This window comes from Uranotaenia lowii, chromosome 1 (genome assembly GCF_029784155.1).
Source record: "Uranotaenia lowii strain MFRU-FL chromosome 1, ASM2978415v1, whole genome shotgun sequence".
Classification (NCBI taxonomy): Eukaryota; Metazoa; Arthropoda; class Insecta; order Diptera; family Culicidae; genus Uranotaenia; species Uranotaenia lowii.
This window is the reverse complement of record NC_073691.1, coordinates 44,919,737-44,947,143: the sequence shown is the minus strand read 5'-3', so window position 1 is coordinate 44,947,143 and position 27,407 is coordinate 44,919,737. Positions and strand designations below refer to the sequence as shown.

The 27,407-nt window shown below is 33.4% G+C and overlaps 1 protein-coding gene across 1 annotated transcript in view; it reads left to right on the top strand.

The window, feature by feature from the left end:
* Positions 1-27,407, top strand: part of LOC129739130 (uncharacterized) — a 362,823-nt gene that overhangs the window by 93,546 nt on the left and 241,870 nt on the right. Inside the window, exon 3 of the mRNA XM_055730527.1 lies at positions 16,385-16,888. Within this exon, the coding sequence (XP_055586502.1) occupies positions 16,505-16,888 (384 nt within the window). The 5' untranslated portion in view covers positions 16,385-16,504. The remainder of the gene's footprint in view (positions 1-16,384; positions 16,889-27,407) is intronic.

Here is a 27,407-nt window from a genome sequence, read left to right as displayed (position 1 = left end):
GATTTTTCGCTTCAATCAGTTTTAAAAGGCGTTTTTACTTTAACTTGTTGACTCGGGGCGGACCGAGCACCACTGATCGGGGCACGATGAGCATTTTCTGCCGTAGAATCTAGCAGCGAATTCAACTCGATGAAGTCAACTGAGTTATAAGCTACAGCATGCCAAGTTTCCATCTGACGATTTAGTCTATTGGTGAGGTGTCGGAGAAATAATCAGAAAATTCGAGTTCGATTCCTGGTCGAAGTGTTTTTTTTTTCATTTACCATTCGTGATCGATTATTTTTATTGTTGCATTGTATAGCTAGTAGCATATCCGCCAAACAAAACACCAGAAACATAATTTATCAATGTGTGTGAATTGATTGTATCCAACAAACAGACATACATTATTTTGTTATTGTTTTGTTTGATGGATCTACGACGCACCATTTAGTGCAAAATGCATCGATCATGAATGGTAAATAAAAAAAATCGCCTAGACCAGGAATCGAACTCGAGTCCTCTGATTATCTCTCCGACACCTTACCAATAGGCCAAATCGTCAGACGAAACAAGTCAAGCTGAAGCTCTATAATTCAGTTTACTTTATCGAATTGAATTCGCTGCTAGATTCTACGGCAAGAAATGATCATCGTGCCCCGATTAATGGTGCTTATACTGCCCCAGGTGGGTTCTCATTATGCACTTACAGTGGCTGATATTCAGCTTTCGGCAAATAATTTTAAAATGCATTTTATCTTCGTTTTTCAACTTACAGACAGTTAGGAAATAGACTTTTTTAGTGTCTGAACACGAAACAATGATGTAAACTCACATATTATAGCTGTTTTCTATGGTTAAACAAGCGTCCACCTTAAGGTGGTCATTAAGCCCTTATTTCCCCTACGTTGTAAGAAACTTTAAATGTTCTCTTCATAGTCTTTTTAGATATAAAACGCATTTGAAGACTCTTATTAAACTTGTATAGTTACTTTAAGTTTAATGAATTATTTATAAACAATTTTTAATAAATATAAATTGAAAAGAAGTGGACATTCATAAAAAATACTATCTTTTCTGCACACATCTCACTAACAATAGGATCAAAATTTCAAAACTAGACTCTCGTCACTCGTGAATTTCATAATTAATTTTGAGTTTCCTACTTACTCTAAGGTTTAAAACTACCCATTATTTTCACACCTGTGTGGGGCCCAAATAAGTAAGCATAGCACAAATACGCAGCCCTTCGGGGCGGCACTCAAGCCCCTCCATTCCGACAGTGAGAGCGCAGCCGATAGGTAGCAGCTTGGTGTTGGTGACGTAGTGCGTTCCGGGGATTTATGTATAACACAACTGTGTGGGTGAGCATTCACCGAACGGTTGGCTTAAGCAGAGTAGTTCGAGTGTCCGCGTCAGTTGGAACACGCCAGCCTAGCGAGCTGGCTGATAAGCCGGTTAAGAGTCAGCATATTATGATGGGTGGTTTCCGTGGAGATTCCATGCTACACATTTGGCGACCGACAGGTATTTTACGGTAGAGTTGAGAAGGAAAAAAGAACCTGTTATGGAAACCACCCATCTGGAATTTAACAAAAACGAATAACCGCGTTGTTTAAAGAAAGTGGAAAATGTGAACAGTGTTGCGGAATTCAAAAATAAGTATGTATTGTGCAAAAGCGATGTTGGAAAATATTGCTTTCGAAAAGTGCATTTCAAATTATTGTATAAAAAGCAGTGGTGCCAAAGACTTAACTGTGTAAGTAAGAAAGTGAAAGGTGTTTAAAAAGAAAATTAATCGATACTTTATTATATTTTAAAGTTGAAAAGTAAATGAGAAGGCTTACATAAGGAGGACAGATTTGAAGAGAAGTGTGTTGGGAGAACCACTTCAAGCAACAGATGTGTTAGCGAGTCGGGAGGACAGCTAAAATAAAATGCGAGTTGGGAGGACCGCATAGACAAAAAAGCGCGTCGGGAGGACAGCTTTGAGAAGTGTGTTGGGAGGACCACTTCAAGCGAGAATAATATAAGCGAGTCGGGAGGACAGCTAATGCCAAATGCGAGTTGGGAGGACCGCATAGACAATAAAGCGCGTCGGGAGGACAGCTTTGAGAAGTGTGTTGGGAGGACCACTTCAAGCGAGAATAACATAAGCGAGTCGGGAGGACAGCTAATGCCAAATGCGAGTTGGGAGGACCGCATAGACAAAAAAGCGCGTCGGGAGGACAGCTTTGAGAAGAAGTGTGTTTGGAGGATAGTGATAGCAACAAATGATTTAGTTAGTCGAGAGGACAGCTAAAAAAAAATGCGAGTTGGGAGGACCGCATAAAGAAAAAAGCGGACAGTTTCAAGTGTGATGGGAGGATTATCTCTAAACAATTAATAAACGGACAATTAATTAAGCAGTTTGTCAAGAGGACATAAAAATGCTTATTCGAAGGACCCAGCGAGGCAGGGCAGCTAGATTCACGGAGCGAGTTATCAACCATTGAGCTGCTGCAAAAGAAATTTAATCGAAATCTGAAGAAAATGGGATGATTGAAAATGATAACAAATGAATAGCCAACAAAGAAAAGGTTGTGGAGTGAACTACTAGAATTTAAATGATTGAAATCAAAATCAAGTCTGCGGAGTAGCTAGATTATCTGAAAGTTTCCAATAGTAGTTGATATTTAAATCGCTTTAAATGACTATGCATATTTAAAAAAAAAAGCCGATAATAGACTGGAAAAAAAACTTAATCTCAAACTGAGAATCAAAACATTCTTGAGGGCTGAATAAGACAACAACAAAAATTGTTCGAGTAATATGTGCAAATGAAATCAGGACCGCAAAGAAAAATCAAGCTTTGACATTTACAAAAAAATACGTTAAGGAGAATGCAAAAGTAGAAGTAAACAAAAGTGCTAGAGGAAAATCTAGCATATTAAATAAAACCACAAGTTGCATGTGTCACCAAGAAAACGTGAGTAAAAAATACAGGAAAGATAATCTAAATACTGCATATATGTAAGTCGGATTGAAACAGAAGAAAATGTAATTTTGACGTTTGTGAAAATTATTGAAAATGGGATGCGGATTGGCAAGAATTGGTTTGTACAGGATGTAGTAAAGATCTAATTTCTTGCATGAATATTCTTGAATGGTTTGGAAACTCGATTCAATTTGAATCTTGTTTGAATTTTAATATTTAAATGGAAAAAGCCTAACTTTTCAAAAAAAATTGGCAAGCCTGCCGCAACGAATTGAAGCAACGAGCTTCTTTTACTTGCAAAGTTTACGGTTGTATGTGAGTGAAGAACACCATCGGCTGTCTAGGAAGTTACGGCGTGAAGTGACCATGGTTGCTACATTTACGGATTTATCTAGGAAAGTTCCAATCCTTTAAGATCGTCTTTGGTACAGATTTTTTTAGGTATGTGTTATAAAACATAGCATTGCAGCTTAAAATATTCAGTTTATATGATTCTAACTAGATGAAATATTTGAGGTATATCAAAGTGTTGATAAAAGGAACTGAAAGTAGTATTTATATTGTAAATTTTATGGATTCCAAACACCGGAGTTGTAAAAAAAACTGGTTCCCTGTGAAGATTATTCTTTCTTTACTTTCATACAATGTTGGTGCAAATATTGGCACATATTTTAGTCAAGAAACCAGTACAGATGGAATATTGTTTGTGATTGAAATGACAGATGTAAATGTGGCAATGCTGGCAGTGAGTGAAGTAAGGAAGATGAGAGGGCAGAGACGCTCTCTATCTGAATACAAATCTTAACACAAACTCACAAACACAACAAGCCAATCCACGAGCTGGACATAGAAAGATGTTTGGGCGATGGCCTGAGTGGAATACAGCAGATAAGGATAAAAAAAAAGTTTTGAGCTTCGATCTCTAATTGGCTTATCGCTAGGCAGTATTAGTTTCGTTTGGTGCTTGATCTTAGGAGCGGGGAGAAAAATTTGAGAAAACGGAAAATAAACTCTTTCAATACTATACTGTTTCTCCTCGGAGTCAATTGAGCAAAGCAAGTGATTTTGGTTTTCAATCAAGAACACTTGCCACACACACAGCCTTTTATGTAGAAACTATTGTGGTATTCAAATATGACGCCTGGTAAGAACCAGCATGAAACTCGGCAACGGCGCAATCGTCATAAATCTAAACATTTCAAATAAAACTGCACAGATAGCACTTACAGGTTTCATATGCATGTATTGTACAGTTATTGTATTGCTCTCGGATAATCATCCAAACGTGTATACCGACGTTATGTTTTTGTATACAAGGATTACTACAATTGTTGACTGTTGCGCAGCAAAAAAAACGAGATTATCTGACTTTTGGTTAGACCCCCCTAGTCTGAGAGCAACATTTAGTCCATAATCAATCAAAGGTTTTTGTTAATCTGTTATAGTTTAACGAATTTGCCTCACAAGCATAGAATGCTTTGGTCAGCAAGCAATATAAATTTACTTGGTGATTTGTTAATATGAAAAGAATCCAATGGGATATTGACAAATTGCAAACAAAAATCCTCATCACACAGCCATGCTTTTTTTTTCTTCTTCTGTCGTATAATGGTTGATAAAAACGTGATACTTTTCCCATGTTTTAAAAGAACTATATTTCATTTCATCTTCTGAGAGGAGGGGAAATGTGTGGGGCCCAAATAAGTAAGCATAGCACAAATACGCAGCCCTTCGGGGCGGCACTCAAGCCCCTCTATTCCGACAGTGAGAGCGCAGCCGATAGGTAGCAGCTTGGTGTTGGTGACGCAGTGCGTTCCGGGGATTTATGTATAACACAACAATCACTTCCATCTGTACCGTTGAGCCGTCAACACGTACGCCGGAGCATCGTATCGTTGCTGTGTACCTGCAGGAACATTTTTACATTATTTATTTTATCCTTACCTGTTTTTCCATCAGCACTTTTCAGTGCTAAAATTATTTTCATTTTCTTTTATTCATATTTTCTCTTTTTTTTCCAGCATGGGGAAGTCATCGGCCGGCTCAAGAGCTGGTAGAAAGCGAATTGCCGAAACTAATTCAGGTCCATCGCCCAAAAAAGTTGAAATTTCCAATTCATTCGATGTCCTTCATAACATCGGTGATGAGGAAATATTCATATTTAATTCTGATAAGAGTACTAAGAAACCTTCTTCTTCTTATACTCTTAAAAACGAAAAGGTTCCACCAATTACGGTCACGATTCCTGACTTCAATGCCTTTCGAAAAGAAATCGTCACTTCCGTCAAGGATGTGAAGATTTCTTTTCAGATCGGTCGAAGGGGAACTGCTCGTATTTTGGCGGAATCTTTTAATGATTTTCAAAAAATTTTAAATTATTTGAATAATAAAAAACATCAATTTTTTACTTACGACACTAGAAGTGATCGTCCTTTTAAAGTTGTACTTCGTGGTCTCACCGGCGATCAGACACCGGATGAGATCACAACTGAATTAAATTCTTTGTTAGGTTTTTCTCCGATTCAAGTAATTCAAATGAGGAAAAGAACCAACACGAATAATATCAGTAGTGTTGGTTTTGCTCCTGAGCTTTATTTGATCCATTTTAAAAAGGATCAAGTTAATAATTTGCAAATTCTTGAAAAGGCTCGTCTTATGTTTCATTGTCGAGTCAAATTCGAACCTTTTCGAAAATCTTCAACCAATTTCCTTCAAAATATTACGCAATGTCGTCGTTGTCAAGCTTTTTGTCACGGCACTAAAAATTGTAGAATGAATGCCAGATGCATGCTTTGCGGCTCATTCGATCATGAAAAATCTAAAAGCCTTTTTGGTGGTGATAAACCACAAACAGAATTTTTCAAGTGTGCAAATTGCGCAGGTAATCATTCCTCGAATTCGCTAGACTGTCCCATCAGGGCAAAAATTATTGCTTCTAGGAAAAATCCCAAAGTTTCCAGAAAAGTTTCTTCTCCTCCTTCCTCTTTTTCGTCTTCACACGTCGGGCCGGCAAACAACCTGCCTGTTCGCGGTCAGCCTCGGCCTACATTGGAATCACGGCTGGGTAATACCCGAAGTGTTTTTAATGTTACCTGTGCTGATTCTGCGCCACAGACTCGTTGTTTATCGTTCTCAGAGGTGGTTGAAAATGGGTTTCCCTCTTCAGGTTTAACTAATAAAAATGGGAAAAAACCAAGTCTCAACGTTCATGCGAAGGCTTGGGAAAATCCCCGAAATTCAAATACTTGTTCTTCTCCGTCATTTTCTGATCCTAACAATTTTGTTGATTTGGGTGAGATTACTGAGGAAAAATTAAAATTTTTGCATCAAAATTTAATGGAAATGATGCAACTTATGTTGAAAGCAAATTCAATGTTTGAAGCTTTCCAAACTTCTTTTAATTATGCTAATAAAATTATTATGACTTTACGATTCCCTCATGGATCCAAATAGATGTTTAAATATTATGAATTGGAACGCTAGATCTTTGCTGGCTAACCAAGATGAATTCTTTTTATTTTTGAAAACTCAAAACATACATATTGCTGCCATCACTGAAACTTTTTTAAAGCCGGACAATAACTTGAAAAGCATTGCTTTCTTTAAAATTTTGCGAAATGATCGACTTGATCGACAAGGTGGGGGTGTAGCTATTGTCATCAATAGTCGTCTCAAATTTGGACTTCTTCCTTCTTTCAATACCAAAGTCTTAGAAACAATTGGAATTGAATTAGAAACGTCTATGGGGAAAATTATAATTATTGCCGCATATTTGCCTTTTCAATGCAGCGGTGAACAGAAAAATTTTTTGAAGGGAGATTTACAAAAACTCACCAGAAACAAATCTAAATTTTTCATTATTGGTGACTTTAATGCAAAACACCGATCTTGGAATAATATTTCATCAAATTCAAATGGGAATATTTTATTTAATGACTGCTCTGCAGGTTATTATACTGTTGAATATCCTAATGGGCATACTTGTTTCTCTTCGATTAGAAACCCCTCCACAATTGATTTGGTTCTAACGGATTTAGGCGAGCATTGTAGCCAATTAGTTACTCATGCGGACCTCGATTCAGACCACCTTCCAGTAACTTTCTCTTTATCCCAAAGTCCCATTGAAAACCCTTTAAAATCAACTTTTAACTTTCAAAAAGCTGACTGGGAGCGATATAGGAATTTTATTGAACGTAATTTTAATGTAAACGTTCCACTGAATTCAATTGAAGATATTGATTTGGCTGTAGAAAATTTGACAACTTCAATAGTCAATGCTAAAGCCGCTTCAATACCCAAAGTTAAACATAAATTTAATCAACCTTTAATTGATGATGATCTTCAGTTTTTGATACGACTGAAAAACATTCGTCGACGCCAATATCAACGTACTAGGGATCCTTATTTGAAATTTATTTATTGCGACCTTCAAAAAGAGATCAAACGTCGTTTAAATTTCATCCGTAATGAAAATTTTGCTAAAGCAGTAGAGGACATAAAACCCTACTCAAAGCCGTTTTGGAAATTAACTAAAATTCTGAAAAAGCCCCAGAAGCCAATTCCTACTTTGAAAGATGGGGATAAACTTCTTTTAACTAACGCAGAAAAAGCTCAAAAATTAGCCCAACAGTTTGAGTCTGCTCATGATTTTAATTTAAACGTTGTTAGTCCAATTGATGCTCAAATTTCCCTTGAATTTGATGATATTTTTTCTAAGCAAAATGTATTTGAAAGTTCCTGTGAGACAAATATTGATGAACTTAAATTGATTTTCAAAAAATTTAAAAATATGAAAGCTCCGGGGGAAGATGGGATTTTCTATATTCTTATTAAAAAGTTGCCTGAAAGCACTTTAAATTTTTTAGTTAAAATCTTCAATAAATGTTTTCACTTGGCTTGTTTTCCCAATAAATGGAAAAATGCCAAAGTAACTCCAATTTTGAAACCTGGTAAAAGTGCTTCAGAGCCTTCAAGTTATCGACCAATTAGTTTGCTTCCTTCTTTAAGTAAACTATTTGAGAGAGTTATTTTGAATAGAATGATGATTCACATTAATCAGAATTCTATTTTCCCTGATGAACAATTTGGTTTTCGTCATGGACATTCTACTACACATCAACTCTTGAGTGTAACTAATATGATTAACGCTAGCAAATCTGAAGGTTATTCAACTGGTGTTGCTCTTCTAGATATTGAAAAAGCTTTTGACAGTGTTTGGCACAAAGGTTTAGTAGCTAAATTAGCTCGATTTGATTTTCCTGTATATCTCACTAAAATTATTCAAAATTATTAAATTTTCCTATCGACTGGTGAGGTAATGATTTAAATGTTTTCGGCGTTTTCAGTCTGAAAACGCCGAAAACATTTAAATCATTATTCAAAATTATTTGACTAGCCGAACCTTACAAGTAAGCTATCAAAATTCATGCTCTGAAAGGACTCCCATTAGAGCTGGGGTCCCTCAGGGCAGTATACTTGGGCCGATTTTATACAATATTTTTACTTCTGATCTTCCTGATGTACCAGAAGGAAAAGGTAGAAGATTATTTGCTGACGATACTTTGCTTTCAGCCAAAGGTCGGAATTTACGGGTGGTACGCAGTAGATTGCAACAAAATTTAAATTCCTTTTTGAATTACTTGAAAATGTGGAAAATTTCTCCTAACGCTTCCAAAACTCAACTTATTTTATTTCCCCATAAGCCAAGAGCTAAATTTTTAAAACCTAATGAAAATCATTCCATAACTTTCAATGGGGTTTCCTTAGAATGGTCTGATCACGTAAAGTACTTGGGACTTACACTTGATCGGAATCTTACTTTTAAAAATCACATTGAAGATATTCAATCGAAATGTAATAAATACAATAAATCTCTTTATTCTCTCATCAACAGGAAATCCCGACTTTGCCTGAAGAACAAGATGCTTATTTATAAGCAAGTATTCCGACCAGCGATAATTAATGTATGCAGTTCCGATTTGGTCTAGCTGCTGCGCGACAAGGAAAAAAGCCATCCAGAGGATTCAGAACAAGATTCTGAAAATGATTTTGCGGCTTCCACCTTGGCACAGCACCGAAGATCTTCATCGGATTGCGGGCATTGAATCGATCGAAGAGATGACCAACAAAATCATCTACAACTTCAGAGGCAAATCGATGCAGTCTTCCATCGCAGAGATTCGTTCTCTTTATAATTAGTTTTATTTTAGGATAGTGTTTAGTTTTAAGTTTAAAATATTTTTACCATTACAGGATGTTCTCCTACATTAAATACTTGATTGCGCTCAGCAAGTTTAAATCTTATAAATAAATTTTATTATCTAGTTAACTATAGGGCTTTGAACAGTTCATTATTGAGCTGAACACCTAATTTAATGTAATAATATAATATAAATGTAATGATGAATTGATACAAATAAAAAAAATGTATAACACAACTGTGTGGGTGAGCATTCACCGAACGGTTGGCTTAAGCAGAGTAGTTCGAGTGTCCGCGTCAGTTGGAACACGCCAGCCTAGCGAGCTGGCTGATAAGCCGGTTAAGAGTCAGCATATTATGATGGGTGGTTTCCGTGGAGATTCCATGCTACACAACACCCATTATCATCAATTCGATCATATCGTTTGTTCGTGTAAAATAGGGGAATGTACTAATCAGAATCGTAAGATAATGCCAGAGCTGTAAAAGAACTTTTATCTTTCCTCAACAGCCAAGTACCTAACTGTCTGTCACCAGCTCAAAACTACAAATCAAATTAACTCCAATAAACGTGGGTCATAAAACGATAAAAATGTTTTGATATGTTTGCATATATGTAGGTTATGTGCTATGTCGTCCATTCATATTTTCGATTCAAATGCCCACTCGAGTTGAGTTACAAGATTTTCGGTTAAGATTTTTTTCCTCCTTCAACTCCAACAGCTCCGAAAACTGCCGAAACCAAGATTGCTGGCTTTCCCGAATTCCCAAACTCCCTCAATTTTAGGGGCGTTATTTATGACTTAATTGTACCGCTTTGACAGGATCGTAAAGCTACGATCTTCGACGGCGTTATTATTTTCCGTTTATTTGGGATTGTTTGCATTGAAGGCGTCGTCGTTTCATTTGCCTTTCGACTTTGACTCGATTATCGTGCAGCCAGTCAGTGCTGGTCAAAATCTGACAGAAAACCTCGCGATAAGCGAATGCTAACTCACAAAAAACGAAAAAGAAAAACTCGGACCATTGTTTGTTTACTTTATGTTCGTTTTGTTTCGAGTTATTTGTTTATGCGGTTGATTGTTTTGTGCTATGATCGGCAGAAAAACCGCTTTATTATGCTTTTGATTTCTTTCTGTTTACGGTCATTTGAAACGGTTGGAATTTTCGGTTTGGCTTGCTTTGATTCTTGTCATTCGCTTGACGCTTGACTGTACAGAGATGGCGCTTCTGTTCCCCGATTGCGGTTTGTTTGGCACGAAGTGTCAGTTTTCAGTGTGGCCAATGGTTTATTTAATCAATGTTGTTCGTCGGGTTTGTTTAATGTGACCACCACAGCATAGCATTGGCGAGCCTAATGATGGTTGGTGATCAAATTTCTCCTGTTGAACTAAGGAATGTGGTTGGAATTCAACCAAATAATGCACTGGTAATAAACTCTAGAAGATTTAGTACGTGGTAAAGCTGAGTTAATGAAAGTGAAAATAACCGATGATTGTTTCTCATCATTTGAAGTTTTTATTTTTGTGTTTCAATGGTGTTCGAAACATGAATTCACGAAAATATTAAAGGCTTTCATCATTTTGAGAATTAAGAAGCTTTGAAAACTCATAAATTTCGACAATTTTGACAATTTTGACAATTTTGACAATTTTGACAATTTTGACAATTTTGACAATTTTGACAATTTTGACAATTTTGACAATTTTGACAATTTTGACAATTTTGACAATTTTGACAATTTTGACAATTTTGACAATTTTGACAATTTTGACAATTTTGACAATTTTGACAATTTTGACAATTTTGACAATTTTGACAATTTTGACAATTTTGACAATTTTGACAATTTTGACAATTTCGACAATTTTGAATTTTTTGACAATTTTCACAATTTTCACAATTTTCACAATTTTCACAATTTCCACAATTTTGACAATTTTGACAATTTTGACAATTTTGACAATTTTTACAATTTGGACAATTTTGATAATTTTGATAATTTTGACAATTTTGATAATTTTTACAATTTTTACAATTTGGACAATTTTGATAATTTTGACAATTTTGACAATTTTGACAATTTTGACAATTTTGACAATTTTGACAATTTTGACAATTTTGACAATTTTGACAATTTTGACAATTTTGACAATTTTGACAATTTTGACAATTTTGACAATTTTGACAATTTTGACAATTTTGACAATTTTGACAATTTTGACAATTTCGACAATTTTGAATTTTTTGACAATTTTGACAATTTTCACAATTTTCACAATTTTCACAATTTTCACAATTTTGACAATTTTGACAATTTTGACAATTTTGACAATTTTTACAATTTGGACAATTTTGATAATTTTGATAATTTTGACAATTTTGACAATTTTGACAATTTTGACAATTTTGACAATTTTGACAATTTTGACAATTTTGACAATTTTGACAATTTTGACAATTTTGACAATTTTGACAATTTTGACAATTTTGACAATTTCGACAATTTTGAATTTTTTGACAATTTTGACAATTTTGACAATTTTCACAATTTTCACAATTTTCACAATTTTGACAATTTTGACAATTTTGACAATTTTTACAATTTTTACAATTTGGACAATTTTGATAATTTTGATAATTTTGATAATTTTGACAATTTTGACAATTTTGACAATTTTTACAATTTGGACAATTTGATAATTTTGACAATTTTGACAATTTTGACAATTTTGACAATTTTGACAATTTTGACAATTTTGACAATTTTGACAATTTTGACAATTTTGACAATTTTGACAATTTTGACAATTTTGACAATTTTGACAATTTTGACAATTTTGACAATTTTGACAATTTTTAAAAATTTTGACAATTTCGACAATTTTGAATTTTTTGACAATTTTGACAATTTTCACAATTTTCACAATTTTGACAATTTTGACAATTTTGACAATTTTGACAATTTTGACAATTTTTACAATTTTTACAATTTGGACAATTTTGATAATTTTGATAATTTTGACAATTTTGACAATTTTGACAATTTTGACAATTTTGACAATTTTGACAATTTTGACAATTTTGACAATTTTGACAATTTTGACAATTTTGACAATTTTGACAATTTTGACAATTTTGACAATTTTGACAATTTTGACAATTTTGACAATTTTGACAATTTTGACAATTTTGACAATTTTGACAATTTTGACAATTTCGACAATTTTGACAATTTTGACAATTTTGACAATTTTGACAATTTTGACAATTTTGACAATTTTGACAATTTTGACAATTTTGACAATTTTGACAATTTTGACAATTTTGAAAATTTTGAAAATTTTGACAATTTTGACAATTTTGACAATTTTGACAATTTTGACAATTTTGACAATTTTGACAATTTTGACAATTTTGACAATTTTGATAATTTTGACAATTTTGACAATTTTGACAATTTTGACAATTTTGACAATTTTGACAATTTTGACAATTTTGACAATTTTGACAATTTTGACAATTTTGACAATTTTGACAATTTTGACAATTTTGACAATTTTGACAATTTTGACAATTTTGACAATTTTGACAATTTTGACAATTTTGACAATTTTGACAATTTTGACAATTTTGACAATTTTGACAATTTTTACAATTTTTACAATTTTTACAATTTTGACAATTTTGACAATTTTGGCAATTTTGACAATTTTGGCAATTTTGACAATTTTGACAATTCTGACAATTTTGACAATTTTGACAATTTTGACAATTTTGACAATTTTGACAATTTTGACAATTTTGACAATTTTGACAGTTTTGACAATTATGACAATTTTGACAATTTTGACAATTTTGACAATTTTGACAATTTTGACAATTTTGACAATTTTGACAATTTTGACAATTTTGACAATTTTGATAATTATGACAATTTTGACAACTTATTTTTTTTTGAACATTTTAAATTCTTGATCCCTCTTGGAGCACATTTTGAGAAATTTTGACTGTTCCGTTTTCCCTTTTTAATCTCTTAATATTGTTAACAAAATGTCTTTTTTCAATTTGCCATTTTTCTACATTTTTTTCAATTATTATTTTGCGATTTTCTTCGGGCTTCTTCTACCGTTTCAGAATGTTACGCAATTTTGTTTTCTTTTCCTTCGCTGGATTGTTCTTTGCTTTACTTGCTGCGCTCATTTTTCCCTGTAATATCCATATTTTCATCTTGTTTTTTTTTTCTAATTATTGCTTCCTCTTTTCTTGATACAGACCCCGTTCGTTTTTGGCAACATGACCGAACATTTTGTGTTGCTAAAATCGAATGTTGCCAAAATCGAACGGTTTTTATTCTGAATTTTTTTTTCTCAAATTTTAACAAAATAACTCTTTTTATTATCATTAACATTATTTTAAGTCAATTTCCGATCATTTTTAAAATTTTTAAAGTTTTTTTTCTCATGTTTTTGATGCATTTTGCTTTATTTTTGTTTTGTTTATAATCTTAGATTTTTTAGTCATTTTGCCATTCTTCATCATTTTTAAGTTGATTTTGTCATTTTTAGTCTTTTTTTGTATTTGTTTTCGATTTTTTTAATTTTTCATATTTTTGAGTCCTTATAACTTTTTTTTAAAACTTTTGTTTTTGTTGTTGTATTCTATCACCATTTCTGAACGTAAAAACGTTTTTTTTGTATTTGTCCAAATTATGTTGGTCCTGTTATAGAGAAAACTAAAAGGTAAAGTCGCTTCTAAAAACCGTTCGAGTTTGGCACATGTGCCAAAATCGGATGTTGCCAAAATCGAATGTTGCCAAAATCGAATGTTGCCAAAAACGAACGGGGTCTGCATTCTTCCTTTAACATTTTCTTGTTGGTTCTTTTTCTAAATTATTTTATTTTTCAATCTCTTTTCAGTGTTTTTGCTCTTAATGTTATGAATCAAGCTTTGTTGAAACTTACTTAAGTCCAAATATGATTTTTTTTTCTATATATTTTACTTTTCTTTATTTTATGCTCTTCTTCCTTTTTCCGTTTTCAATTTATTTGTTATTTTTTTTCGAAAAACGTTTGCTTAATTAATGCTATTTCTTTCTTTCTTTCTTTCTTTCTTTCTTTCTTTCTTTCTTTCTTTCTTTCTTTCTTTCTTTCTTTCTTTCTTTCTTTCTTTCTTTCTTTCTTTCTTTCTTTCTTTCTTTCTTTCTTTCTTTCTTTCTTTCTTTACCTTAATGTTCCTCTTTCCGTGTGTGTATGTGTGTGGTTGTTTCATTCTTCACTCCGATTCTTTAAAATTTTAAGATCATCGAAGATATTTTTGTTTATAATTTTTTTGCTAAACTGAAGTGAAAAATTCTTTAAATTCAAATTTGAAATTCAATTTTTGTTTCATTATAAATTTTTTTGTGTTATTGCATAAATTGTGCAGAACTTAAGTTAATTTTTAGATCATTTTTTACGAAAAATATTCAATCTTAAACATTTACTTAAATTTTTAACCAGACATAAACAAAGACAGCGTTATGTGGTTTGAATGTAAATCTTCAATTTCTGAAGGTATCCCAGATGCCTAATTTTTTTAACTCGAGAAAGAAACCAAAGTTTGTTAGTTTACAATTCAAATTAACACATTAGACTGACTCTTCAAAGGAGAACCCTCTCATTTATTCAAATGAACGTTCACACTTAAAGTGTTGCTTCAAATTAGATTTCAACTGCCAGAGGCTATGACAATGTGGATAGAACTCACGTCTGCTATGCCCATGGTTATGAGATCGAATCTCTGTCATAACATAGTATGTATTCTAGTGTGTGAACAACTAAACAACAACAAATATGTCATGACAAGACTTGAGTTCTATCTACTGTGTAAAAGCTGCTGGCATTTGAAATTGAACTTGAAGTAACACTTTAAGTTTGAACTGATGTAAACATGGTTTAAATGTATTTCCAAGAAAAATTACCTTTTTTGAAATTTATATTAACCATGTTTGTATGAATTTAACCAAAATTGTAAGGAATAGGGCTAAATCGCTTATTTTACTATTTTTATGCATAAGGCTATTAAATATACGATGAACCACACAACGTTGTCTTTGTTAATTTGTTTTGTTTACCCCAATCTAAGATATGGCAATTTGAAAAATTCATCTTTTTGAAAGAAAAAGTCTTATAACTAACAAATATTTCAAGATTGAAATTTGCTGCCCAAGTCAAAAACATGCGAATTTTTATTTGATGAAATTTCACAGAAAACATTATTTGATAAGCATCTTTGCCGAAGACACTGTTTGCTAAATCTTATAGTTTCTGCGTTGTTAATTTTGTCTCGCTAAATTCCCGTCCTGATACACTGTGCAATGTTTGAAGCTGGGTTTGGAAGAATTCTTATCTGGGATCTTTCATCCTTAACATCTAACTTCTGGTAATAATTCGTTGGAAAAATCAAGGAAATATAATCCTTTATTCATAACAGGGTCGAGTAAAATAGAAAAATTTAATTTTGGTTAAAAATTTCCTTGAAATTCCCATATTTTACCGGATCGGGACAGCAACTCGGGGATAGAAATGTCATGATTGGTTATAACCTTTGATTTTAATATCTTAAATTCATTCTTTAGAACTCCAAAAACAGGTATATTTTTTCAGATTTTTTGCTGATTCAAAGCTCTCAAATCAATCGAAATCAGCTCTGAAACTCTCGACATCACGGAAAAAGGTAAATTGTGCAGACCTGTGTTATTTAATTGTCACTTTTGTTTGATTTTCGTACCACTGTTTTTTTTGCTTTAAAACTTTGGTTGGTTTGTCTGTCTATTTTTTTTTTAAATGTTTATTGTTGAGCGATCAAAATTATATAAAAAAGACAAACATTTGGTTTCGATACCCAGACAAATATTATCGTCATTTTATGTTTACACCTAGTTTAACCTAACATAAAATTGCAACAACTGCAAATCTTCATTTGTATCACCTAACATATCTTAAGAGTTATGTTAATGCTTATGTAATGTTGCTACTTTTTGTTCGCCGTCTGAACCAGACCTTTGATTAAAACAATCGGACCCTAGGATTCCTATCATTTTTTTCTAGGAAACGCTCATCCAGCCAGCCATTTATTAGTCTAATGTTATGTTATTCAAATACTACTCATTCACCCATCATTTATTCATGTTTCATAATTGTCGAGATGCAGATAAAATAATGCAAAATTTTAATTCATACTTCCAGATCATCACGGATTCTCACGCCCCGCCCCCTTTATTGCTGGTTGATCCGTGGAACAGAAACAAATGTGACCCTCTGCGATACCATTAGAAACCAATTTGCAACAAAACTAACTGAAAGACAATGTCCAGTAGCTCGAGTGGTCCGCCCATGAGCTCAGGAGGAGGAGCAGGAGTTCGTCATCACCACACGATACCCGGAACAACGATGAATGTGGTGGCCGTCGCTGAACTGGGCAGTCCCTATGCTGCTCCAGGAAGTTCGGAAGTTCACATTAATAATGTTAATAATAGTGGTGGTGTTTCAAGTGGAAGTGCTCTTCATATTAGTGGTGGCAATAGTAGTGCTAGTGGTTTGTCCGGAGGCTGCGGGGGAACTCCGCCCTCCCGGAGCAACGTAATTTCCAGTCCGATTCAACAGATGAGCACCGGAGTTCCTGGTCCTTCTTCGAAGGGTTTGCTGAATGCGCCGGGCCAGAACAATTGCTTCCTGAATTGTGCCGTACAGGTGAGTTATTTGAGATATTTTTTTTTTTAAATTTAGTTTTATATCAAATAATTTGAATATTTGCATCACTCATGTAATTCTTATTGAACAATGCGTAAACGTAACTTTCTATTTCGTGTATTTCAAGAATATTCACGCAATTTTTCTAGAGCATTGTTTGAACAAAAAATGTCGAGACATTTGGTGCACGCTCGAGTTTAATTAACCATTTATGGCTCAATAATAATCATTTTTGACCTCTACCACGTTAGGTCCGCGATTTTTCAGTGAGAATCACACAGTAAACAAAAATTACCGAGTTCGGTAATTTTTTTTACCGAAATCCTAACATGTGTAAATCGTTAAACTGTTCGGTAATTTTTTCGGTAAAAAATAAACGAACATCGATTAATCGATTCTTCATTTACCGATGTTCGTTTATTTTTTACCGAAAAAATTACCGAACAGTTTAACGATTAACAAATGTTAGGATTTCGGTAAAAAAAATTACCGAACTCGGTAATATTCGTTTACTGTGCAGGGTTGCCAACATTTTTTTTTTCAAAAACCAGGGAGCTGATGTAATAAAAATCAGGCAAAATCAGGCTACGTTAAAGTAACGGAAATTTCTCTTAAAGTGTTGACCTATTTTTGGTCATCACACCACATTTTCACTCTAATATGTGTTGTGCGTCTACTTGGCTGAATAATTCTACTGAATCAAAGCAATCGAAAGATTCCTTTTTTTAATAAGTATTAAAGGGAATCTTTCGATTGCTTTGTTTCAGACACATTTTAACTTTTTAACTTCAGCAATGGTACCTAATCCAGTTCCCTACTACCCATTTTTCATCACATTCGCAAAAAATCAGGCAAAATCAGGCATATTTAAAAAAAAAAAACAGGGAATTTCAATGGCTTGTCAGGCAGAGCCTCGAAAAATCAGGCACATTTTCATCTCTGGTGAGAACCCATAAAATGACTTCTCCTGTTTAAGGTGGAATAAGGTTTTTCTCAAACATAGCAAACAAGGGCAGAGATGTTGAAAATGGTTATTATTTAAACCTTATTTGAATTTTGGAGGGCTATTTACGAAAATGTTTATCTTTTGTTGCAGTTGCATCTGAGGTTTAAAACTCATGATTTTTAGGAATCCAGGGGTTTGAATCGAATATTTCGCTTTCGTGTCTTTATACCGAGACACGGAACTTGTCGATCAAATTCTTTTCTCCATCGGAAGACGTTATTCGTCGGGAACACTTCAATCCATCCAATGCAAATAGATGAGTGGAAAAAACTACCGAAGTTGAACGGTTTTTCGGTAAACCTGCAAAAGTTTTTTAATTGAAAATCCAGGTATCTATTTCAAAAAGAGGTTGAAATTCACATACCTGAGAATGATAACCTCCATCCAGGCTAAATAAGGCAGTGTCAGAGCTGTAGGGTCGAGCCAGCTTCGGAGTGTTTCTTATCTTTTCCAGCAAATTCACTTTAAACAAACACCCACCGCAAGCAGGTTTTTACTCAGTCTAACCCGATTCAGCTTTCCGGATGGTACGGAAAATGTCCATACCAGAATTAAAGGAGATCGTCCAGATTTCAGCATCATATTGTGGAGGAAATGCAATTTGCAATTTAGTTTTAATTTCAACCACCTGGCAAATAATTGAAGACTCACCTTCAGAAGAAGATGTCCGCCGTATGATATTGATTTCTAAAGCATTAAAGAGCGATTAAAATTTTCTTCTCGTAAAACACACCCGGCTGCCGAATCAATCATTTACAAAATGGCGGCGAAGAAGCGCCAAATTTTTCAAGCATTTTTTGGGTAATGCTCGAGCATAATCAAAACGGATGAAAATTGTCTAATGAAATTGTTTAAAAAAAACCATATTCGAAGTTTTGAAGCAAAAACAATAAAATGGTTATAAAAGAACCATAAATAGTTATAAAAAATGAGCATGTGTAACCTTCATTTTATTTTATTTAGTTCAAACTGTTCAAACCTTTTTCGTTATTAATGCCAATGTTCAAAAAAGCATATACATAGCAGGTACGTAAACCTTGAAACTCAAACAAAAAATTTATTTTTTAAATGGCTTTTTGTTTTTATTAGCTGTCTATATTTTGAGCTGTGTGTCCTAGTGCAATTTTTGGGTACAGAAAAATGTCTTTTGTTATGAAATTATTAAATAATCGATTCTTTGCAGAAATCATGGGGTATCTGTTTAATTGGAACGTTATCATGTTCTTGGAGCCATTAGTTTAGCAAACCATCCTTTTGCTAGTCTTATTTTCATTAAAATAAGCTGATTGAAAACATGTTTTTTTATGAGGAGTAGGCGATGCTTTATGTGAGCGGCACGCGTTTTTATTTCACTCCGTCCGCGAAAATTTTCTTCAAGAAGGAAATTTTCGAAGAAATCCGAAAAAGAACTCTCCCAAAAGTGTTTTATATAGAGAAAGTGAATTTTCTGCATTTGAATCGGTGGAATAAGTGTTTTAATCAGAGTTTTTGAGAAGCTGCGGTTAAAAAAGTCTGGTGCTACGCCTCCCGGACCAACTCAAAAAGACTGGAGAGCAGCTTATTCAATAATTTTAGGACGGTTAAAAGATAAGTACATTGTGTAAACTGTGCATTATTTGTTGGCATTCATAATTGGCATCACAATTTGGCATCATAGTTATAAATGATGTTCTATAATTATTTAAAAAAAAAGTGAATTTACAAAGTTTTGACAGCGTAGATACTTGATGACTGGAAACATTCCGTTCGGAAGTTCGATAAACCCCTTCATAAAGTTCAGATTTCATAGAAACTCGTATGATAGTCGAGTTCGATGAAATTTCCATAGGAACTTGAATACAATTTTTGGAGTAAATTTTAAAAACCCTATCAGATTCACGTTAAAAAAAATCTCAACTTGAACAGGTATAATTCATGTTTTTATTTTCCATTCATTGATTTTATATAAGCCTGAACAAATTTTAAAAGCGCATGAAAATACATCGAGAAAATTCTGAAGAAAAACTAAACAACATTTGAGATTATTTAGTAATTTATTTTCATGTTAAGCATTCTTTTTTGAAATGTACGCTCTAAGATGATTATAATATCAGTTTTGATTTTGCTTAAGTAAATATGAAATAATAATTTAACTACATATTAATTATATAATTAGTTTAAAACTTATTTTTAGATAATTTTTAATAAGAAATATAACAAAATAAAATTAAATTTATTTGAATTAAATATTTAAGAATGTCAAGTGCCGTAGATTTACGAATGAAAACAAAATAAACTAAAATAGAAAGTAAGGAGAATAGCCTGTCCAACAAGAAAATGAGTACAGAAAATTTTTGCGTTCTTTACCTTTCTTACATTAAGGGTTACATAAAGTTTCCTAACAATATGTTAGAATTTCAATATCATCAATAACTTTTGATGTGATAGCGTTATCTCACAAAAGCAACAAAATATTCTAACAATTTAATTTTTATTTTTGTGAAATTTTTGAAATTCATTGATCTTTTTTTTTGTACTTAAAAGTCGACAAAAAAAAAGTATTCAGAAGTAACGAAATCAATCAATTTAGCACATTTGTTCAAATGTTTTTGATTTTTTAATCAAAGCAGTTTTAGGTATAGTAACATTGGTGATTGGTCATAAAAAGATAGGCTTAGTAGCGGCACGTAATCCAAACAAACGGAACATTGTTCTGAATTTTTTTTTAAAATAGAACCAAACTAAGGTAATTTTGTTTCGACTTTCAGTAGTGAGACTTATTGTAAGATTAAGATAGGGAATAATTTCCAGGAAAAAATATCAACTAATTAAACTAGGCAATAGAAGGGGAGTAGAAGAATAGGCTTGATAATTTTGATCACACTTGTCAAAAGTGTCTCCCGATCATATCCTTTAACCCACACCTGCAAACTAAAATTGTTTTGCTAGGATGCAGAGGTGACCTATCGGCCCTAAAGCACAAGATTGAACTTTCATCCCTTTCTACCTTTTCCAACCTATCCATTGACTACAAGGACGTGGCCGGCGCCGTTATTGATATTTAAAGAGAGAGTATCGGGTTTGAGTATTGTGAATGTGCGGCCAATCCAAGCCTCCGTTCATTTGACCTCTGAACAAAACTGATGGCCTCGGCCAATCACAGAGTAGCAACCATTGGCGATTTGGAACTCGTTTTACTGAGCCACGCCTGCGATCGTGGAATTCGAAATTCATTTATTTTCATAACGATATTTTCCAATTAACGAAAACATTTTATAGATACATAACTTAAACTTACATTGGTAAACTTATACTAAAGAAAAATGTTGATTAAGCATTTCGAATTGAATAGTTTAAGGTGGATGTGAGTAGTCAACCAAGCTAAGCTAAGCTAAGCTAATAAGCTGATTGAAAGCATGTTTTTTTTATTTTGACTTAGATTATTTCTAAGAGATTTTGAAATGGAAATGTTTGACATGAAGAACATTATAACTGGTATATACAAATATCATTTTTCTTATGAATCAATTCAATACTAAACTGGCTTTTGTCGGATCCATCTGTGAAAGCTTGAACGGTTGTTGGAACAGTTGTGGAAATATTTTTAATGAAGAAACTGTTGAAAACAATCAATGAAAATTTATGTGCGACTATCTGAGGTTTGAGATTTCATGAAGTTTCTCGTATAGTTCTGAGTGTAATGATTTTAAATTTTTTTAAATCTGAAGAAAATTTGGTTTGTGTGCCAATTGGGTGGAGCTACCAGCAATAATAAGTTTTTGTCGACACAAATAGAACTTTTGACGAATTGCTATGATTGCTGCGATCAATGGCAAAAGTATTCTAGCTTAAAATAAGTCGAGTTGTTTAAGGGGGGGGGGTAGGGTCTAACTGGTATAAAAAAACACCATTTTCACGATTTTTTTCACGGTGGACACTGTATCTCAGCACAGAATCATCTGAAGTCAAAAAATCAGAGCAAAATATTTTTAATAGATGTTTTTCTGGACCCCAACGTTTTTATTCAACTTAAAAATATTTTTATGAAATTTTTGTGGCTGTTTGAAGTAAAAACTACGATTTTTCACTTAAAAATCCGCCATTTTTCACCTCTAAAACCTCCCCAAAGTAAAAAAATCAAAAAAAGAAAAACGTTGGGGTCTAGTATTTTATATGTAGAAAATATGTTCCAAATTTGAAAAGAATCGGATAGGTAGTTTTCAAATGACGATGTCCACGGACTTTAAAAATGTGCTTTCGAGAAAAACGCGTTTGAAGTTTCTGCTCTTGCTTTCTTGCAGTATTAGATAGGAGGAGATAAAGGCCTATAACTTCTACAGTTTTGCTTCAATTGACTTGAAAATTTGACACAACATTCTTGAAATGTTTTACAATAAGAAAATAAAAAAATAAAAAAATCGATTTTTTGAAAGTGTAAGACCCTACCCCCCCCCTTAACATGGTTCAAACAAAAATCGGAAAATACCGAGTAGTGTTAGTTTTCTGTAACTTTTAAATATGGAAAAAATAATTTCAAGATGTCATCTGATCAATAAGAGGAGGCAAGATGTATCCAAGATTTGCGTTGTTGGAAGTGAAAAAAATCAAGAGGCTGGTACAACGCCCCCAGACCGGTCCAAAACCGTTGTACTTTTAGAGGACTGTTGGATTTCAAGTGTACTCTAGACTGATTCGGAGCTCGGACCTTTAAGATAAGTACCTATTTTTCATTTTTGTGATTGTATGTGATGAAAAGTGGTTCTTCTAAGTACCTATATTAATTTAATTGAACAGAAAAAGTACTAGTTTTTTTTTCTATGATTATAAGCATACATGATTAACAGATTTCAATGATATGTGAATATTATAATTTATTTTCTATCTAACTGCTTATTTGTATTCATATCCACCACAGAGAGGACAGCTTGAAATTGAAAAGGTGAGTTGAGAAGACATCCTGAAAATATCGATAGAAATTTCAAGCAATTTGACAGTTTAAAATTGAAAGGCAAGTTGAGAGGACAGCCTGAACATATATATAAAAATTTCAAGCGAGTTGAGAGGACACCTTGTAATTGAAAAGGCGAGTTGAGAGGACAGCCTGAACAAACCGATAGAAATATCAAGCGAGCTGGAAGGTGAGTTGAGAGGATAGCCTGAACATATCGATAAAGATTCCAAGTGAGTTGAGAGAACAGCTTGAAATTGGAAGTCGAGTTGAGAGGACAGCCTGAACATATCGATAAAGATTCCAAGCGAGTTGAGAGAACAGCTTTAAATTGGAAGTCGAGTTGAGAGGACAGCCTGAACATATCGATAAGATTTCAAGCGAGTTGATCATATCAATAGAAATATCAAGCGAGTTGAGAGGACAGCCTGAACATATCGATAACGATTTCACGCAAGTTGAGAGAACAGCTTGAAATTGGAAGGTGAGTTGAGATGACAGCCTGAACATATCAATAAAGATTCCAAGCGAGTTGAGAGGACAGTTAGAAATTGAAAGGCGAGTTGAGAGGACAGCCTGAACACATCGATAAAGAATTAAAGCGAGTTGAGAGAACAGCCTAAAACTGAAGTGCGAGTCGAGATGACAGATTACAAAAATTTCAAGCAAGTTGATAGAACAGCTTGAAATTAAAAAGGCGAGTTGAGAAGAAAGCATGAACATATAGATAAAAATTTCAAGCAAGTTGAGAGGACTGCTTGAAATTGAAAAGGCGAGTTGAGAGGACAGCCTGAACATATCGATAAAAATTTTAAGCAAGCTGAATTTCAAGCGAGGGCAGTTTGCGACAAGGGTTAACAGGGATGAAAGTCGAGGGACTGCTTGAACAGCTTGAAAATGAGAAAAAGGCACATCGAGAGAATAGCCACCGATCATTTCACCGATTCGAAAGAGATCGATTGAATATCACAATGATTTTGATTATTCAAGTAATTTATTCGCTCTTCAAATGATTATAAATTTCATTGAAGAGTTCCCAAAATTTCTCGATCACTTTCCCATTCCAACCTGTTGACTTCTCCGGCCTTTCTGAACCCCACGTTTGCGATATGAGCGATTAATTTTCGTTATGAGTCGCGTAATAATCGCCATAAATTAAAACCCATATATTGACCATAAGAAAGGGTTCTCACTGTTACTACTTACATTCACGCCATAAAGAAGGTAAGTGCGAGAGTCAGAGAAAGAGTCAGAGAAAGAGTCAGATCAAAGTGCAAAGAATATGACCGTGAGAATTTCGCTTCCGTGTTCTTTTCTTCGAGAACTCTTACTACTTCTTACTAACTAGCAGCTACCTCTGGATTGATAGCACCCTGAAATAGCACTTTTTCTTCAAGGCGTTCCATTTCCTCGGCGCAAGAAACTACGACCGTCTGACAAGGAAGACGGCAACAAAAAAAACTCGATGCTTTCTTCGCCAGTGGGTCTTTTCACGGTCGCCATGTATAAACGTACAAGTGTTCCACTTCTTAGAGAAGAGGAAACGTAAAATTTATGAATATTTATTTATTCGGACACCCCTGAGAAAGAACATTGTCCTGATACGGTTGGGTGGTTTTTTTGTACCAGTGTATTTTTTTCGTGGGGCTCTCTGTAGGCTAAGTTCTTGTGTAGTTTTTTTTCGTTGTCGTCTTCGGGTACAATTAGAGCTAGCCCCCGAGAGGAATTAGATCAGGATCAAATGCGACTGCGGGTGTGTTTTTTTTTTGCTCCATTCACACAGACTTCTTACACTTGTCGACACAGAGTGATTCTTCATTTGAGGGAAAGCGCTGATTTTTTTCTTCCTCTTCTCGATGACTAAGCCGACGACTTTTTGTGGAGGTCTTAATGCTCACAGATGCATTTGTAAGTAGTACGAGCAAACAAGTGGCTTCAAAGGGGGCTGACATGAAGGAAGGAAAAACGAAACACACTACCTATAACACACGTTTTAAAAGACCTGATCGAATGAAATGGGTTCTTGAAGGGGCCAAAGTTGGATGAAGGAGAGAAAAAAAAATGAGCCAAGTGGAGGAGTAAGGTTGTATCAACGGTGGGACCAAAAAGCGAAGGGGGTTTCACATCGATTTTGCGGTCTTGTGACCGGCCATCAAGCCGATGTGGAAGCCAAAGTCATGCATCCATTTCTTCAACAAAGTGTTGCCTTGGTATGAGCCGAGGCAATATAAGTATGTATGAGCATCGGAAGACGAAGTAAAAAAGCGAAAGGGTTGTGCGAGGGAGAAGAGGTCTTGATATAACTTGAATGCATTATTATTTAATTACAATCCGTGGGAACCGACGACTTTTCGTCTTGATCGGACCCCCGGTTTTTTTTGCTTTCCTTCCGCTTTTGGTGTACCTACTGTTTTTTTTCGCTCAAGTAGATGTGGTTCTTCCTTTATGATTTTTGCAGCGATCACCGATGATTGTACACTCAAAGTTACGCAGAACATTCAAAGTGTAGATGAAACTTAAAAAAAAATGCTTTGCTTTGAATGGCAAAGCTGACTAAAATTACAAAATTGACAAAACAACCTCGAAATTACAAAAAAATGATTCGGAGATTGCACAAAAATGGCACGAACATGGCTCAAATATGACACATATATGAAACCAAAATCACACAAATATTAAACAAGAATAACTCAAGTAATGATACAAAAGTAACACACTACTGACACAATGATAAAAATGCCAAAACATGAAACGAAAATTACACAAAAAACACAAAAATGACACAAAAACGACACAAATATAGATAATACAAAATGATACAAAAACAATAAAAAAATTGACATAAAAAGACGCAAAAATGGCACGAAAACGAATTGAAAAAGACATAAAAATAGAAGAAAAATAATGCAAAACCGACAAAAAACGACTTTACATTTTAAGAAAAACAATTTTTACTTAGAACAAAAAACAATTTTTTTACTTAGATCAAAATATAGCACAAAATGGCACAATATGGCATGAAGATGACACATAATTGACGCAAAAGTTACATGAAAATGTTAAAAAAATTACTCAAAATAACACAGAACACAAATGAAAATAAAATGGTACAAAACCAAAAAACTAACACAAAATGACTGAAAAATGACACAAAATGACATGAAAAAAGAGATGACAAAAATTGCACAAAAACCTAAAATAGTACAAAAATAACACAAAAATGATCAAAATGACTCAAAAATGATAGATACATGATACAAAAAAAAAACAGAATTGAATATAAAAAAGAAAAAAAGGGAGCAAATGGACCTACAAAACCAAAATAAATAATACAAATGACTAAAAAAATGGTAAAAAAGACCAATCAGGACCAAAATGAACAAATGAAAAGAATGGCACAAAAATGTCAAAAAATTGCACAAAAATGAAAAAAAAATCGCAAAAAATACAAAAAGAATCAATATGACCAAAAACCCTATATTTACACGAATATGACATAAAATATTAAAAAGATTACGTTATAACAACACAAAAATGACACAAAAAGACACATGAATGGCACAAAACTGGCACAAGATAGAAAAAAAATCAAAAGCTACACAACAGTACACGAAAACAATAAAAAATCTAATAAAGAAAACTGGCAAAAGTACAATTTCAATGACGCAGAAAGAAACAAAATAACATAAATATAATAAACGACACTAAGCTGACGCGAAAACGACATTAAAATTAAAAAAAATATATAGAAAAATGACACAAAAATGACTTGAAAGTGATACAAAAATTAAAAAACGGTTAAAATTTAAAAAAAATGTATGAAAAGGCTAAGAATGCCTAACAGGAACGAAATGACCTGAATGAAATAAAAAATAAAAAATGGCACAGAAACGACACGAAAAAGACACAAAAATGGCCGAAATGACACTAAAAAGTTGCACGAAAACTGCACAAAAATGACTTTAAAAAGTCACATAAATGTCACAAAAATGTCATAAATATGTCACAAAAACGGCTTAAAAGTGGAAAAAAATGACTCAAGAATGACAAATAGAAAAAATAAATGGCATAAACCACAAAAATGACCAAGTTGCCAAAAAGCATAACATAACCGGTACTAAAATTACAAAAAATTCACACAATATTGCCACAGAACTGACACATAATTGAAACGAAAATGACAAAAATTGAGAATAAAAAGACACAAAATCAAAACAAAAATGATAAAAAATTTGCACAAAAATGGAAAAGAATAAAAAATGAAAAATGACGAAAAAGGGCCGATTTTATCAACATAACCGAAATAAATAATACAAAAATGACCGAAAAAGCGAGAAAATCTAACAAAAAAAAATTGACAAAAACAGACCAAACAGGACAAAAATGAATAAACGATAAGAATGGCACTAAAATGCCAAAAAAAAGTTGCACAAAAATGAGAAAAAATGGTAACAACTACATGAAGAACCAAAAAGACTAAATCGACACGAATATGACATAAAATATCAAAAAAACGTTATAAATACACAAAAATGACACAAAAAGACACATAAATCGCACAAAACTGACACAAAATAAGAACATAA